General features: G+C 39.3%; 1 protein-coding gene and 1 long non-coding RNA gene across 2 annotated transcripts; both read left to right on the top strand.

Annotated features, from left to right (window-relative positions):
- Positions 1–4107: 4107 nt before the first annotated feature.
- Positions 4108–11170, top strand: LOC143726084 (uncharacterized). Its single transcript, XM_077219074.1, has 7 exons — positions 4108–4157; positions 4982–5175; positions 5276–5430; positions 9973–10451; positions 10543–10751; positions 10825–11018; positions 11130–11170. Exons 1-7 carry the CDS (start codon positions 4142–4144, stop codon positions 11149–11151), a joined length of 1269 nt encoding a protein of 422 aa, XP_077075189.1. The 5' UTR covers positions 4108–4141; the 3' UTR covers positions 11152–11170.
- Positions 11171–12046: 876 nt separating this feature from the next.
- On the top strand, positions 12047–12209 carry LOC143726141 (uncharacterized). The gene is made up of 2 exons (XR_013198400.1): positions 12047–12094; positions 12166–12209. It is a non-coding gene; the product is annotated as an uncharacterized LOC143726141 (long non-coding RNA).
- Positions 12210–18624: the final 6415 nt, after the last annotated feature.

Genomic DNA, 18624 nt, shown 5'->3' with positions numbered 1-18624 from the left:
CATCACAGTCGGCTGTGATGTGATGAGTCGGCTCGCAAGAGAAATAGTACATTAATCTGATTATTAAATTTGTTGTGTTATCGCGTTTATGAGGGGCGTTGACACGTTTGCATGTGTCAGACATTTGCGTCTGAATAGCGCGCGCTCTCCGTGGGCGTGTCACATTAGCAGAATAATGAGCTGAGAGAACGATAATGAGATCGGCTGACACTCCTCTCTTTTTTTATAGATTACATAAACAGAGAATATTTATTTTAGTTGTGAATTAGATATTTTAAAAGTACAAACTTAAATGATAATAAAGATATATTGCTCATGCTTGGGTGAATAGTATTTGCTGAGTTTTGTTTAAGTTTAGAGCAAGCTCCAGAAAAAAAGTTAACGGAGATGGAGAGGCAGAAAGCACACCCTGTTTATTTTCTTTATTTTACAAAAGCTGTTTTATTTCGATTGTAAGTGGACACATAAAAAAATAGACATTCAACCGTTTTTTTTATATTTCTTAAGTCTCTATGACCAAAAATGACAGAGTATTTTAAGTCTATTTTCCTGCTATTGAATTTCTGCCACAAACGCGCGCATGCGCAGTAACGGTTGTTTATGTTGTTGCCGTTGAAACCGTCTATAGGTTTGTTTGACCCCATTTACTGTCTTGCCTTAAAAGGACAAAAGAGGTTGGTGTCTCTTGTGTGTAGAATGCACTATCATTGGCTCTAGGACGTGTGACGTCTGTCTTGGTAGCTAGCCAGTTACTACCAAGGGGGTAATCCATCAGCCGGAAGCTGAAGCCTCGCAGGAGCCGCCATTGTAGCAGAACTTCACCCGCTGTTAGCATTCCTCTGACTCCCATTCATTTTGGCGTCACTTTGACAGCGAATAACTTTACATCTGAGGCTTCCAAAGACTTCATTTGTCCATTATTTATTTCTAAAGAAACACGACAATGTATAAAAGGCTCCATTACTTTGTATCTTACGTTATGGCCCCGTAGAAGCCGTTTTTGTAAAAATAGGCAAACGATTGTGTCATAACCACGCAACTCTCTGTCGCACAGTAGAGAAATTACCGTATAGACAGAAGGAGAAGCTCGCAGGCAATCTTTTACTGTCTATGAGGCAATCAGGGGGACATAGAGGCATAAAGTCAAGAAGCCCATAGATAGAGAGTCCATAAAAGCAACAGGACAAAATATTTCAACAACGTTTTTGAAGAATTTGGTGATTCAGATTTGTCTTGGCACAGCTACTAGAAGATTTACAACTGTCAGACTGTCGTCAAGCTCAGTTTGAGCCTGCGCAGTCGCTCAGCCATCAGGCAGGAAGTGCAATAATCAGGCTTCAGTTTTCTCCGTAGAAATCAATGGGGTCGCTGTGTCCATTTCTTTTACTGTCTATGGTTACTACAGGCGGCAATTAGAGAAGCAGTGAAGAAGATTGTACGTCACCATCGTTCGCTAGCGTTAACATGGGTGGCGAGACAGAGGACGAAGACGACAGTGTGTTCACAAAGACTGACAGGCCAGTAAAAAAGAAAATGAAATATTCGACATACTTTAATAATGACTGGATGAAAAATGACGATTACTCCACATGGCTAAAGCCAGCACCAGGTGACTCACTGTGCAAATGCAAATCTAATGTCATCCCTCTACTTATTTCTTTAGCAAAGAGGAAGCAAAAGCAAGCACAAGCACCAGTATCTAAGCAATCAGGTCAGCTATAAGTTAAGGAAGATAAGTGAGAATACTTGTGATGTTTAAAATATTCACGATATGCACAATTTTACAGTAAGATTCTTACTGCACAAAGGCCAATTTTGTCTTCTGGGTCTAATGTCTAATGGACATTTTCAAGCAGCAACCTGAAAAACCCGTTCAGTGTGATCGGGGCCTCTGTCACACCCACTCTCCTACCTTCTTCTCACAGCTATCCACTTGAATTTTTCAAAAAGATTGTGAGGTAGACTTGAGCTGAAAGAGGAGGGGTTCATGACCCTTTAAAAACGGACGCTCGAAAGAAAACGCATCCAGAGCTTTACATCATCAAGCAATGGCACTATAGAGGCAGGATTGTGGGGGCTGCAAAGGAATATCTACTGTCATTTTGTCTATTAAAATAAGTTAAAAAATGTTAATTAAAATAAATATACCATTACTACTGTTAATTTTGATTATGACTTTTCTTGAAAAAAAAAGCGAATTTCACAATCATCATTGGAGAAATCCCACTGAAGGACAGTGAGTAAAATCTTCTGATAACGTTTCTTACAGAAATTCGTCTGAGGTATTTTGATCGCTATATGGTCTTTAATCTGCTGTCATGATGAACATGTCAAGCTAATGGTCGAAGACTTCAGATTTTAGTCTAGATCAGAGGAATAATTTAGGATTTACAAAATTTGTCTCAGGCTGCCAAATTCGTACACTGTGAACCGAAATACTATGTTGAGAGAGTGGGCTCTGTCAGTAAACGTTCGTACCAATCACGTGATTTCTAATTTGAGCATCTCTGTAGTCTATAATCACCTCTCATTGTGTGTGACCCCGTCGAAGATTGCATTCAGGAAAACACGGAATATTCTGTAGCCTATAGTGTGTGAAACCTATTTAATTTACTTCAAACACACGTTGTAAAGTAGACTATCCAGTATACACCTGCTAAACCAAGACACATTGGTACTTTCCAATGTAAATTTTTTTTACAGTAATAAACAAACATTGTTAAGTTGTTTTGATTGATACTGTGAAGCAGCTTTGATACAATCTGTATTGTGAAAAGCGCTATATAAATATATTTGACTTGACTTGACTTGACTTGACTTTCCATAGACATATGATTTGTGCAAACTGACCAATCACAGAAAACTTTCTTAATTTTTACATTTTCAATTAATATAATTCAGTCTTATTTATAAGCTGTTTTTCTATAAAAAATATAGGTTATATATATATTTTTTTTTTTTAAATTCAATTCAAATCACATTTATTTGTTTAGCACTTTTCACAATACACATCATTTCAAAGCAGCTTTACAGAAAGTGCCTGAGTCCATATTATAATTTAGAGTGATCTGTTATTATCAGAGGTAGGCTAACTGTTATGTATTTCAGAAATTAACATATAGCTAACCTACAAAATCAGTAAAAAAATATTAATTTAAACAATGTAATAATTTAATGCTGAAACAATGAGCTCATTGAAGTAATGAATAGCCTTCTTCTTTGTTAACAAATAATTATGACATTTAGAAAAATATAGCATAGGTTTTAACATTAAGTGACTTTGCATCTGACACACAGTAGCCAATGGCATGTCGCTATGCTTAGTTACACATTCAGTGACACATCTGGTCTTCAGTGGCAAATGCGGTCTTTGATCTTGAAATTGGCTGATGAGAAATAAAATGCAGCTCATATTTTGCTTTCAGTGACGTGTAGCCTACTTGCATATAGCGCGGGAATTGAAGATTAGATTTATATTCGTTCACACATTTATGTTTTAAGTGTAAATGGAACAGTTTTAACAAAACTGATAGCTATCCTGTACAGTAGGTAAATGTTGCCTTAGATCTTTAAGGTTACACGTGATGGGCGTGGTCAGTCGTAGAGGGACACAGGCATGTAAATGAAGGGGAAGGAAAGTACACGTTCAGTTGGTATCCACCTTCTGCATTGTGTCAGTTATTGAGATCTACATATCCGATCAGTAAACATGCATGATTGACCAGGTGTAAACAGGGCCATTGGAAATCTGTTTTTCAAAGACTAATTTAAACCTGAAAACAAAGGATTTTGACAAATGTAAAACTAATACATTTTGTGAAATGTCCTGCTCAATTTTGTTCATTTAATGGTAATAAATTAGATCAAAAGGTCACATGAAACAAAAATGTATTCATGTGTATCCAAACTTTTAACAAGGCCAGAGAAAATGTTTGTGAAAGAATAGTTTGTGAACAATAAAATGTGTTTTGTGATCTGCAGCTGCTCCTGAAGTTTGGGTTGGGGTCCACTGGACTTCTAAGACCACTGCATGTGTTGTTTACACATTTCCATCATGTGATGTCATCATAAGCAATATGTTTCTTTCTTTTGTGCTTCTAGAAACTCTAGCAGGCTTCACCAGTGGACACTCTGTAAAAACATGACTGATGGCAAATGTGAGAGAGTTTAAATTTAAACCCCTTATAAAATGTATTAATTCTATCTTTTCCTTGAAATAACAATTGTTATACGAAGTTTTAATTGCAAGTGCTGAACACGACAGAAAAAAGTCATGTAACCCTATTTTAGTAAATGCTACAGGAAATAGTACATTTACATATCGTTGGTCTATATGTGTCATACTAAAACCTATGATAAAATATATTTTAATTGAGAGCATTTCTGAAGCTATACATTAATGTGAACGTACAATATCAAATATGTTACGAACTGCTCCGAGACAAGAAGGTTGAGATCCAAATGCAGTTTATTAAAATAATCCAGAATCGTAATCAAACACAGGCAAAGGGTCAAACACAGGAAGGCAGTCCAAACAAACAAACAAACAGGCAGGGGTCAGGGGCAAAAAGCGAATCCAAGAGACAATGAAACCATGGAGAATGCTCAGAAATGCAGCACAACAACATACAAAACCTCACAGAGTAAACAAGGCTATGAGGAACAGCTGATGACAATCATGGTTGATTGGTCCGGGTAATGGGTAATGTAGTCCGAGATGGTGTGGCAATAGTCCGGGGTGGAGTTCCCTCTGCTGGCTATCAAGGGCACTCCAACTGTTAATCGTGACAATATGCACCATTAATTGAATGCATTTTCAATTTGAGCATAATTGTTTATTATTATTGGGGGGGGGGGGGGGGGGGGAATTATTAGTGTTAGCTTCTTGAAGTAAATATACAAAAAAAAACTTTTACTTGTTTAGTGTTGCTAACTTAAAAACATTAACCAAAGGACTAACTATGTTTGTTTTGTGTCTTAGACCTTGTCGACACTGACTCCACAAGCAGTCCAGAGTTCATCCAGGAGCTTCTGCCGTCTGCGGAGCGAACGGCTCTCCTCTATCACATGTCTTATCTGTGTCTGGGTAAAGTCCCAGAGCTGGAGCGTCTGATCAGAAAACAAGCTCTCGAAACACAACTGCTGTTCGGATCCTCTGAGGCTCTTCTGATGAAGGTATTCATCCATGTTCATTTTCCAACAGTTTCATTAAATCCAGACTTCATGATACAAACATTGAAATGTCCCTCCTTCTCTCTTATTTCTGTCTTTACAGTGTGTAGGAACCAGCGAAAACATAGTCACATCACTGCTACCCAGTCTGAAGGTGGCTGCAGAGAAAAACAAACCAAAATTAGCACTGAAAGTCCTAGAAAAGGCCAAAGACGGGATTGGTGACATCATAACTGATGTTAAAGAAATTATGAAGAGGTAAGAATATGAATTGGAAGACATTATCAAATGAAATACTTGTGTAGTGGGACGTATTGTTGCCCGGTAATCAAGTTAATGTGCTTGGGGTAGTGTGGGTCCAATCACAAACAGGGTGGGATGATATAAAAAAGAGAACATGTAGTCACTTATTGCGTGTGCTTGCTGGTTGAGTGTCGCGTCATTGCCCGTGGGACCGCCCTTTGTCCCTTTAGTGCTTCCGCTTTGAGGTAGGTAGTGAACACCGATGTGGGATGTTGTGTAAACGTTTGTGTTTATAGCATCGGGATAGTACGCGGCTGTTCGCGGCTCCGGCTCTTACGTTACATGCCTCTCTTGTAGTCCCGTGTCAGAATCAGAATCAGAATCAGAATCAGAATCAGAAAGAGCTTTATTGCCAAGTGTGCTTGCACACACAAGGAATTTGTTTTGGTACTGAGGCTTCCAGTGGACATATACAAATACAACATTAAACATAATACTATGTTTATGTCATGATGCTTTGAGCGGCCGGGATAGGTTGCGGAGTGAGCTTTGAGCGGCGGCGCTCTCTTTGTAGGCCCTCTTGCATTCCCGTGCTTCGGGGATGTGTATCCCGTGTCCTCTGTATGCGTGGCGTGGATGGGCGACGGGTTTATGAATTAAAGGTACGTGAAACCTCCAATTTTTACAGCGCTCATTCTTTTATATATCGCAAGTATGCTTATGTTTGTATTTTTAGGAGGAATAGCTGTGATACCTGGTGGGCAACGCTGATTTGATGCTGCTGCTCTGTCTACATAAAGATTATCTCGATAACAAACTCTGTTCCCCACACACGTGTGTGTGCGTGCACAGCCTAGGTCGTCTTGCGTGAGGCTTGCTCGCTCTCCAGTACGTGCCACCGTGAGCGCCGGGTGTCTTCCACACTTCCCAAGTGTTTGTGTTTGGTATTTATTTTTCCAGTATATTCATGTATCATTGTTTGTGCAACTGACTGTCCTGATTGGTTTACGTTGTGTTTTACAGTATTTCGTGATCTTTAAAAGTGCTGGTAGAAGGTCAGTGAGGGTATACCAGCACTAGTACTAAACCCTTCTTGACTTTCATGTTTTCATTTTTTGTAATATGGTTTACTAGTTTAAATGTTATTTGTGATTGTGATCTATTTGAGACCTGTAATATTTTTTGCCCTCATTGCAGGAGCCGAGGCTTCATGGTAGGCCACTAGTAGGCCCTTACGCGGTGGTGGAGGGCTCGTCACAGAGTGCTGTGTGGTTATTTCTTGCCTTTATTGCAGTGTGTGTGCTGATACTTGTACACGGGGTGCTGAGAGTGATATACAAGCCTTGTGCTTACTGAGTTTGTGCATCTGCCGTTAAGCCTCGGTCTCCTTTATCTTGTGGTCTCTTTTGTATTGTGAATGAGAATGACCCAGTTTTATATCTTTAAAAATTATTGTGAGTATTTAAATAAAACTTTTGTATTATTGGTATCCACGTCTCTAGCCCTTCTTGACAAATCACGTTCCTGTGTGTCCTGTGTAAAATCTTGGATTCAAAGTATTAACATTTCCCTGTAAACAGGGTGGCGTAGTCATGTTTAAGCTAGAGGTAGTGTCCTTATTTTTTGCTCCTCGTCTAGAAGAGAGAGAGCCCCGCTACATTCTGGCGTAGTCGGCAGGATAGTAGAGTTTCTCTGTTGGGCTGAGACGTGGATGCTTATTGTATCTGGGTAACTGTTGGAGGTGTACATTGTATGAATGTATTAGTGTTTTTTTGGTCTCTTTTTTTTTTTTTTTCAAGTCTAGTGTTGGGGACAGAGCAGCAGCGTCATTTCAGGGGATTTGGAGCATTCCAACAGCTGTTTTCCTTATCTGTGTCATTCACTTACAGAGGTTGCTCTGGTAAGTCGTCCATATAAAAGGATAACATTTTACTACCGCCTTGTGGTTGAACGTGGAGACCCAGAGAAAATTTACATAATTTGTTAGAGCTGTATGGTTGCTCCCAGTCTGGCGTTGCCCTGAAGGAAGTTTTTTTTCATAGGAGACAGTAGAATGGGGAGAACCGGGCAAGAGAACTCGTATATCACTTGTTTCTCGTGTTTTAGCCGTCATGCCCAAGAACGTGTGTATCTCTCGTTGAGTAGCCGTAAAGGCAGAGGACCTGTAACCAGTGCCTTACTCATGTTTTAGCCGTCATGCCCGAGAACTCGTGTATCACTTGTTTCTCGTGGTTTAGCCGTCATGTTCGAGAACGTGTGTATCACTCGTTCTCGTGGCGTAAGCCGTAAAGGCAGAGGGCCTGTAACCAGTGCCTTACTTATGTTTAGCCGTCATGTCCGAGAACTCGTGTATCACTTGTTTCTCGTGTTTTAGCTGTCATGCCCGAGAACGTGTGTATCTGTCGTTGAGTAGCCGTAAAGGCAGAGGACCTGTAACCAGTGCCTTACTCATGTTTTAGCCGTCATGTGCGAGAACGTGTGTATCACTTGTTCTCGTGGAGTAAGCCGTAAAGGCAGAGGGCCTGTAGCCAGTGCCTTACTTATGTTTAGCCGTCATGTCCGAGAACTCGTGTATCACTTGTTTCTCGTGTTTTAGCCGTCATGCCCGAGAACGTGTGTATCTGTCGTTGAGTAGCCGTAAAGGCAGAGGACCTGTAACCAGTGCCTTACTCATGTTTTAGCCGTCATGTCCGAGAACTCGTGTATCACTTGTTTCTCGTGTTTTAACCGTCATACCCGACAACGTGTGCATCTCTCGTTATGTAGCCGTCAAGGCAGAGGCCTCGTGTTGAGTTCCTCCGTGATCGTGTTATAGCCGTCAAGGCTGGGAACTTGTACTAAGTGGTTCATCGTCGGGTCGGCGATGCAAAAACGTGGGGCAGATTGTAGTGGGACGTATTGTTGCCCGGTAATCAAGTTAATGTGCTTGGGGTAGTGTGGGTCCAATCACAAACAGGGTGGGATGATATAAAAAAGAGAACATGTAGTCACTTATTGCGTGTGCTTGCTGGTTGAGTGTCGCGTCATTGCCCGTGGGACCGCCCTTTGTCCCTTTAGTGCTTCCGCTATGAGGTAGGTAGTGAACACCGATGTGGGATGTTGTGTAAACGATTGTGTTTATAGCATCGGGATAGTACGCGGCTGTTCGCGGCTCCGGCTCTTACGTTACATGCCTCTCTTGTAGTCCCGTGTCAGAATCAGAATCAGAATCAGAATCAGAATCAGAAAGAGCTTTATTGCCAAGTGTGCTTGCACACACAAGGAATTTGTTTTGGTACTGAGGCTTCCAGTGGACATATACAAATACAACATTAAACATAATACTATGTTTATGTCATGATGCTTTGAGCGGCCGGGATAGGTTGCGGAGTGAGCTTTGAGCGGCGGCGCTCTCTTTGTAGGCCCTCTTGCATTCCCGTGCTTCGGGGATGTGTATCCCGTGTCCTCTGTATGCGTGGCGTGGATGGGCGACGGGTTTATGAATTAAAGGTACGTGAAACCTCCAATTTTTACAGCGCTCATTCTTTTATATATCGCAAGTATGCTTATGTTTGTATTTTTAGGAGGAATAGCTGTGATACCTGGTGGGCAACGCTGATTTGATGCTGCTGCTCTGTCTACATAAAGATTATCTCGATAACAAACTCTGTTCCCCACACACGTGTGTGTGCGTGCACAGCCTAGGTCGTCTTGCGTGAGGCTTGCTCGCTCTCCAGTACGTGCCACCGTGAGCGCCGGGTGTCTTCCACACTTCCCAAGTGTTTGTGTTTGGTATTTATTTTTCCAGTATATTCATGTATCATTGTTTGTGCTACTGACTGTCCTGATTGGTTTACGTTGTGTTTTACAGTATTTCGTGATCTTTAAAAGTGCTGGTAGAAGGTCAGTGAGGGTATACCAGCACTAGTACTAAACCCTTCTTGACTTTCATGTTTTCATTTTTTGTAATATGGTTTACTAGTTTAAATGTTATTTGTGATTGTGATCTATTTGAGACCTGTAATATTTTTTGCCCTCATTGCAGGAGCCGAGGCTTCATGGTAGGCCACTAGTAGGCCCTTACGCGGTGGTGGAGGGCTCGTCACAGAGTGCTGTGTGGTTATTTCTTGCCTTTATTGCAGTGTGTGTGCTGATACTTGTACACGGGGTGCTGAGAGTGATATACAAGCCTTGTGCTTACTGAGTTTGTGCATCTGCCGTTAAGCCTCGGTCTCCTTTATCTTGTGGTCTCTTTTGTATTGTGAATGAGAATGACCCAGTTTTATATCTTTAAAAATTATTGTGAGTATTTAAATAAAACTTTTGTATTATTGGTATCCACGTCTCTAGCCCTTCTTGACAAATCACGTTCCTGTGTGTCCTGTGTAAAATCTTGGATTCAAAGTATTAACATTTCCCTGTAAACAGGGTGGCGTAGTCATGTTTAAGCTAGAGGTAGTGTCCTTATTTTTTGCTCCTCGTCTAGAAGAGAGAGAGCCCCGCTACACTTGCATAATGTTCAAAAACTATAACTGATTATTAAAATAAAATATTTTGAATTATCTGATGCACATCCAGATATGATGAACATAACAGAGATGTAGCGTCATCAACCAGTGACATCATCACTGAAAAAGACAAGACAGAGGAGAAGCAGCAGCAACAAACCAGTGAGATGGAGGCACTTCAGAAGATTGCAGATGTTCTGGAAGCAAACCTTCTTAACATCAGTAAAGGGATAGAAGATTATGAGAAGATGATTGTCAAGAAAAACTCAGAGATACTTAAATTTATCAGCAGCATCAAGGAAGAAAAGACGAAAGGGCCGTCCATGGGTCATTCTACATATTATATGATGGTGCCATTTGTGGAAAGTATTGTTAGTTTCATTTTAAAAACGATTACCTCCACTTCAGATAAAGAGCATATCATGGCTCTTTATGCAGATTTATCCGAGACAATTAAAGCACAGAAACGCCTGAAAGAGCAAGAGTGGGACATCCAGAACCAGCTGATGGACAATCAGCTGAAGATGGCCAAATTAAAAATTGCCAACGGTGAGATGCTACATGTTTTCTTGTTAATATTTAAACATCATGTGTATTTTAGGTTTTGAACATGTGTTTACTTCTGTAACGGACATCACAGGTCAGATGCCCAGCGTCACACACCTTGATGAGGTCCAGAAGTATCTGTCCCGAATCCAGCAAACTCTGGTCCAGCTTCAGAAGTTCTGGGAGAAAGTGGGTTCTTTGCTGGACATGCTGAATAAAAGGACCGTCGCTGGGGAGATTTGGATTGATGATCTTGACGATTTGAAGGAACAGTTCCTGGAGTCCATCGATGCAGCTCAAGAGGTAAACAATGATAATGATGTTTCTAAAGTTCTGCTGTTGTTCAAACCTCTGATGTTAAAATGAATTTGAACAGGAATGGACAAATTTTGGCATCAACTCCATGAAGGCCTACAACATCTTCAGCATTCAGGCGATTGAAGCCTACAGGTTTCTGGAGATCAGTCCTTCATCTCTGTCTGAAGAAGAGTGGCAGGAAGAGTATGAGAGCGTGAAAGACAAACTACAGAAAATAAGACCAAATACTGTCAATCCTGCAGCCATTACACCGTGAGATCTACAAAGAAATTTTGGTCAGATTTGAAAAAGTTTATCCAATCTTATATTGTAAGTGTCTCATTTCTTTCTGTTTTAAAGATGTTTTCTTTGGCTACTCAAAAGAGAAAACGGAAATATTACATAATTTGTGTATTATACTAGCTAAATTTCACATACATAAACATTTGGGTCTTAACCTCTCTATTCAAAGATGATCAGACAAGTACATGGAAACTATTCAAAGCTCTGTTAATCCCCGTTTTGCTGTTGGTCTGTTTCTGTTTTATTTGGGAGGTAAGGAGACCGACGCCACTTTTTCGTTTGATCTTCATTGCCTGTTTTGGATTAGGGAGTTGGGGAAGTAATTGTATTTTTATTTTATTTTGTGGATTAGGGCAGTAAGAGGTATATACAGATAAGTCATCTTTTGTTTGTTATTTTGGGATCTGTCGGTTCCTGAAGCTGAATCTCCAATTGTATTCTAAACCTGTTAAATTCAATAAATATTGTTTCATTCGCTTTTCCATAAAAATAAACTTTATCTTTTCTTTTTTTTTCATGTTACGTCTTTGACCTAGATGGGGCGTAACAACCCCAAAGCAATGAAAACTGTATCTCTATATTCATCCTGTTGTATAATATCAAGAAAATGCTTTTGTTTTCCTTTGTTAAACATTTAGCCAATGAATATAATGCATTGCATTCAATGTTGTTATTTGTTTTTGTTTGTAAAAGATGGCTTATATCTTATTTGCATAGATGTACAGTTATTGTTCATTATACATATGTGTGTGTGCCTACCCATGAGAAAGAGAAGCAGAAGTGTGTGCGATTATGTGTGTGTGCTCAAGGACACAAAGAACTTTGTTTCTACTGTGGTTCTACTCCTAGAACCTTAAAAGGAAATCAGCCATCTTGGTTAAGTTTACTGGGCTGCGACCAAAACTGCATACTTCCCTACTATATACTATGGAAAAAGCAGTAGGTGAGCGAAAAAGTATGTACAAATCCTCATGTGCATCCTCGTTTCCTCAGACGGAGGAATCGAATGAAAGCTTTTTTATACACTGGAATGCTTGATCACTCGAGTATCACTTCATAGCGCCATCAACTGCGCTAAAATGATCTGCCCTTATGTTGTATTAGTTTGGTTATTTAGGAAATTCATAGTAAATAATAATAAAGCAAGATACCCTGTTGAAATATGTGAGATGTGTGGTGTATATAAACTGCAAAGGTAAAGTATAAATTAAAATGATTGTGACCGATTTGAATGGGGAGGAGAATTTATACGTGCGTCACGTTTAGTAGATAAAACACCCGTGTATCCTCGCTCATGACTCCTCAGGAAGCCTCCTCACTCCTCGATCCTCGACGACTCGCGGTGCAATTTTAGAATTGAGATGTCCTTCAAGATGTCTGAGCTGGATCGGTTTCCGGGTCATAGGATGGAGGACAGAGGAGAGATCATGGCCCAGTCCCAATTCGCCTACTTAAACTACGACCTAAAAGTATGTACTCTTTTTGTGACGAAAAAGTACATACTTTAGAGTGTATAGCAAAAGAGTAGACAAGCTTTGGGACTTACTATCACGTCATCTTTAACGGACAGATCTGGTGTGTGCATCCTGTCACTGTAAACTGTCCTGTCAATCATCTTGTCACTGTTAAAATCCTCCATTGAATCTAATTTGATTTCCTACCGTTTCGGAGAGCACGTTCATCTGCCAGTCGTGGGTCTTTCATGCGGAGACTCTCTTCATGTGTTTGCAATTTGAATATAATGATGCATTTAAAATGGCTAAACATATCTTTACAAAAGTTCACAATGCTGCTGCAGACGCAATATAATGTAGACAACATTGAATAAATACATTTTCATCAGGTTAGATACTGATAATTAATCCTTCAAACCCCTTTATCTAAACCTCTCTACATAACCGCCGGACTCGCGTGTCCTCCATGTCTGCAGTTTAACACTTTTCACTCGTGTTTGTAGTTAGCCTAAACTACTACAATCCTAAATCCCTAAATTCCCAATCCTAAATGCCCAATCCTAAATGGTTAAATCCCTAAATGCCCAATCCTAAATGGTTAAATTACTAAATGCCCAGTCCTTAATACAAAATGCCCAATCCTAAATACAAAATGCCCAATCCTAAATACAAAATGCCCAATCCTAAATACAAAATGCCCAATCCTAAATACCAAATTCATTTTCGATTTAGACTTTTAGTTTCAGATTTAGAGTTTTAGTTTTCGCTTAAGACATTTAGTTTTAGACTTTTAGTTTTCAATCTGACCTAATAATCCCTCCATATTAAGTAAGTACTTATTGAAATGAAGTACCTACTCAGTGAGTATGCGGTTTCTAACGCAACCCTGGAGTTCAAGGACATGATGAGGCGGACAGCTTGCACCTGGGACTGGGAGGCCATGAGAAGGATCTGGGAAACTTTGGGAAAGTCACAACTTATGTCAATCTAGAAGATTAGAACCTAACGCCTGTGGTAAACAACAGGAGTATAAAAGCCTAATGAACTGATTGCATCTTTAGATACTGACACGTCATTAAACCCCCGATGCCTAGAAGCCCAAAGCTGAGGACAAGAAATCCCAAATGGAAGACAAGAAGCCCAGAGCTAGGGTTGCCACCTCTCCCGGTTTTACCAGGATTGTCCTTTTTATTAACCTGTCCCGGGAAATTTATCCATTCTCCCGGGACACTGAATGTCCAGATTTTCGAAAGGCTACGTGAATATGTAGGCTATGTTCAATTTATTATTTTCTCTCCACTTGAAATAGCCTATGCGTTGTGCACAGAGCGGTCGGTGTCTCTTGTGTGTAGAATGCGCTATCATTGGCTCTGTAGGGAGTAGGGACGTAGGCTACATCACGTAGCCTATCTAGCGCATCTGTCTTGGCAGCAGTGGTGTAGCAAGTCAGTCCCGGGCCCATATGCAAAATAAAATGTTACGGGCCCCCCTAACCCCGCCCCCAAGTACATCGAAGATAGATTTATAAACGTTCACTGTAGTGTATCAAGAAAATGTTTCACTTTTCACAACCAAAACGGAACAAAAACAAGTCTAAAACAACCAAGGCTCAGCCAATGTCAATAATAAACTACTGATCTTGGCACGGCGGCCCAAAATGTAAAAAACTACTCACTCATTTTTGTTGCATTCTCCGGGCCTCTCTTTCGGCAAATTCATCCACGATGTCATTGGTTTTTAATTCAGGGCTTTGTGCATTCTCGATGGAAAGAATTGCCAGTCCCGATAGTCTCTGTTCCACACTGCCAGAAAATCTCCTAAGGGAACCAGCCTTTGGAGACTGGCCTCTGGTGTTTTTCGAGCAACTGAAGAGGCGTACCAGCAGGGAATTACCGAACTGGGACCCTCCTCAGAGGGGCGAGCATCCTAGCGCCGCTACGTTTCCGGCAAACACTGAAATATGGGCTCGCCGGGTTGGCAGACCGCCCCTGAGGGCACCAAGGTGAAATGGGCACCGTATAATGAGGTGTTGACCGTGAAGCATAGAGCTTTCCCAAAGCGTCAATCAACGCCGTGTGAGTTCCCTTGAAAGGGAGCATGTTCAACTCTAAAATTTGCAGAACAGCCTACAGACTTGTGGACTTATATAATAATAAGACTATATAATAATATCTGTGCCTCACTAAAAGTGAGCGAATGTTTGACTATTCCGTTTAAACCTGTTAACCGTTGCCAGAGCGTCGGCGCACTGAAGAGTTTTTTTTATTTAGTTCAAATTTACTATCAGATTTAATGTTATACCTTGACAAACTATACATCATTAAAAAGATATAAGACTCAAGATTCAGTATTTGTATTCAACTTATAGTGACAGTTATGTCTTAATTTGTGTCAGGAGTTATGAAATGAAAAAATGAGTCGATACCTTTAATATGAATTATGAGCGTCAGCTGGTCCATTCATTAAAAACACTCTGTGCTGTCGTCATGACAGCGATTCACAAAACATCGTCCCTCAGGTCTTTAGCTCAAAAATGTGCAGACTTGGAGAAATATTGATATATTCTCAAAGATTCACATCATATTTCTATAGACAGGAATAATATTTATTGAATTTATACCCAAATGCGTCGATGTAATCATTATGATCGCTTCTTACTGAGATGTGCTGTGTTTTCAATTCATACCAATAGCCTGAGGGCGCTATATGCACACTAATAGTCCATATATGGATCACGAAGAAGACCCATAGTCATGTGACATTCCAGGACGTCACTGATACAGAAAGTAGCTGACAGAGATCGCTGTAACATGCAGATAAAGATGTTTTGAAGACAATAAACATGATTGCAATGATATTTGAGTTACCTGTGTTCTTCAAGCCATGCCAGGTATTTCATAATAATAGATTATATTTATAATGTAATGCTAATCGATATAGATTTCATCATCGTGCAGAACACTATAAATAATAAATTTTCTGTCGGATTTTTTTTTTATCTGAAGCCAAATTAGATCACAGAAGATTATTTAAAACACTCGACTTGCGTTATAAAGTAAGTTTGGAGCACAAACATGGTTTTAATCTCATAAATGGTCGTGTATTGATGGTGTGCTAAGCTAACATGCTAGCTAGCCCAGGTGCACCTGCCACCAGCAGTTATTGATTTATGATTTTTTTCTAATTAGGAATGCATACTGAAATGTTTCAGTGCATTTGATACCAGTTTCAAATATTTAGTGAGAACTTTGATACAAGAAATTAGGGTTTGAAACCCTATGAATAGCCCGTGAATAGCCAGTCGTTAGTAGCTATATGCAGACAAAAGAAATGCATATTTAGAGCCATAACCAGTCTGGAGAGGTGTGAATGTGTGCAGGAGAGACTGACAATGAGTGGGGCTGGTTTGCACCACAAAACAATAGAGACAATAGACTGAATAGATGACTCAGAAGATGACTAAACATCAGTTTGCATTTTAGAGTCTAATCAAAATAAAGTAATTTGACATGATCTTGAAAAACATTTAACTAAATACAGAGTTTTAGACTTATCATTTTCAGATTTTAAATATAAAATGGTCACAAATATGGCTTTAGCTGCAGTGCATTTCTAGATTGCTCCAGGGCCAACTTCAATTTTATTTTTATGAAGATGTTTCATAAAAATAAATTTCTAATAACTTTACAAAACTTTGAAGCTATTTAAACATTTTTTTTTTCATTATGACAATAATTATTTCTACATTTACAATAAACTACTAGGTGTCAGCTTTCAAATGAGATCATACTTGTGCTTTTAGTGCAAAGGGTTCATGAACTGTATCTGTTTAAGTTTGGGTATGCCATTTCTGGGGATTTTTCAAAAGTGGCCTTGAAGGTTTAACGTCTTATCCGCAGGAGGGTGCTCTTTGACCGTATAGTGTCCCCATCACTACACTGGGTCATTAGGACCCACATAGAGCACAGGGTGAGCGCCCCCTGCTGGCCTCAATAACACCTCTTCCAGCAGTGACCTAGTTTTCCCAGGCGGTCTCCCATCCAGACTCAGACCTGCTTAGCTTTAAATTAATTTAAATAGGAAAAACACTAACACCTATAGGCCATGTGAGAATAATAATAATTGCTGTCTGAAAACACTCACTGATTTATAACAGTTTCGACACATCTGTACTTTTGTCCTTCATATGCTATACTTTATGGAAAAAAGTAATGACTAACTATTATAATAACTTCATATTTTAATTACACATACCTCTGTGTCAGCTTTATGGTTTCATCGATTGGATGGTAGGTCTATGCTAATTCAATAAATATTCATTGTCTTTTCTTCATCCTTAGAAGAATAATACAAAAACTTCCAACAGGAATAAAATTTTTTAACACGTGTACATTTAAAATATTGAAAATCTCCTGCTTTTTGCATAAAATATGACAATGACTCAGACAACAGTTATGATCAGATTAATACATTACAATTGGCATATAGATGTGTTCATCTTTGAAACACTAATGACGTGATATTTTTAATGAAATCTACAGTAAGAGAGATCTGTCCCTCCATTGACAGCAACTACCACTTTGATGCTTCAATTAAGTTCATAAAGAGATCGTAAAACTAATCCATATGAATTGAGCGGGTTATTCCAATTTTTCTGAAGAGACTCGATCACTTTATATGATGAACAGATTGAATTTAGGCTTTTATTCACATATAAATATTGATCTGCAAAACAAACCTCAACTAATGGTGACTTTATTAAATAATTTAATGGGAGTTTCAAACATTTTATTTTATTATTTCAAGCACTGTAATATTTCACTGTAACAGCAGTTAAATAGCTGTATTAAGACATGTAACATGATGCATAATTAGTCAAGTTTAAATGGTATAACAATTATATTATTGTGGTTATTGTTACCAGTAATTTATTCATTAATCAATTTTTTTATTTTAGCTGCGCTCTTTGTGTTCTGTCTTCCGGTCTGTATTTTCAGCCCGATCTCACGGCAATTCGTACGAATTTTACGAGGTGGCTAATTCGTACGAATTCATACGTCCTCACTCGTACGAATTAGTTTTGTGCGAAGTAGATTTGTGCTAAATCGTACATATTTTACGTATGAATTTGTACGAATGACCTACCCCTGACCCCGCCCCTAAACCTACCCATCACGTGGGTTTAGACAAATCGTACAAATTCGTACGAGTGAGGTCGTACGAATTCATACGAATTAGCCACTTTTTAATCACTCGTACAAATTCGTATGAATTGGTCGTGAGATAGCGTTGGTATTTCCACAGCATGAAGTTAAGATCTTACGGATTTATGAATGAACCGCTCGTTTTAAAATCTTCCCGGTCCACTGACATTTGTTATGACATCCGCTTCAAACATTACAATGCTCATGATAACTTTCCTTAACTCTACAATAAGTAAATCCACTTCACCAGCTAATTACTCTTCGACAGTGATGCCATAGAAATATACAGAGCGACCGCAAAAACAGAAGTTCAAACATAATATTCTAAAGATGCGCCGCACTTGTTTCTCTGGGCTCTATAATGCTGTAATCCACAATAGGTAGAGGTGGTTCAAACTCTTGCTCAAACATGTATGGCTGTATTGTCCCAGTTCATTATTCATAATCCTGAGTACTATTATCAATGGATGAACTTTGTGTTTGTCAGGTTGACATCCTCATATAAGATAACTGTACTTCACTGAGACTCAACTCTTCATGGACAAAGTTCATTTTCTTGTCATTAAATATGTGCATTACATAATGAATTTGACCAGAGCAGATTTGCCTGAAGTCTCATATACACCATCTTAAAATTACAACACAAACGTAACTATTTTTCTCCAAGCTACAGAGTTGAAAAAGTTCGGAATGAGAGAGTTCTTATTCTCAAACGTTCATCGTCAAATTCATCTCCATGTTATTTTTAAGATTTTGATCAAATATAATTCAGAATAGTTTGACTTTGTGTGAAGTATCAGTCTCTGCTGCCCTCTTCTGATCAGTCAAATCATCAAACAAACTATTTTTTTTAAATATTCCAAAACTGATAGGAACCTATTGACCGATAATCAATCACCTTCTTTTCCCCCATAATTT

The sequence above is a fragment of the Siphateles boraxobius genome, unplaced genomic scaffold (assembly GCF_051911475.1).
Source record: "Siphateles boraxobius isolate OS27281-9 unplaced genomic scaffold, OSU_SipBor_1 12, whole genome shotgun sequence".
Taxonomy (NCBI): domain Eukaryota; kingdom Metazoa; phylum Chordata; class Actinopteri; order Cypriniformes; family Leuciscidae; genus Siphateles; species Siphateles boraxobius.
The sequence above is the reverse complement of the archived record's forward strand: the minus strand, read 5'-3'. Positions and strand labels throughout refer to the sequence as shown.

Excerpts from the sequence above, each read along its gene's own strand:
- LOC143726084 (XM_077219074.1), top strand. Across the intron at positions 5,176-5,275 it reads CTGAGGCTCTTCTGATGAAG|TGTGTAGGAACCAGCGAAAA; the intron begins GTATTCATCCAT and ends CTGTCTTTACAG. Across the intron at positions 10,452-10,542 it reads CAAATTAAAAATTGCCAACG|GTCAGATGCCCAGCGTCACA; the intron begins GTGAGATGCTAC and ends CGGACATCACAG.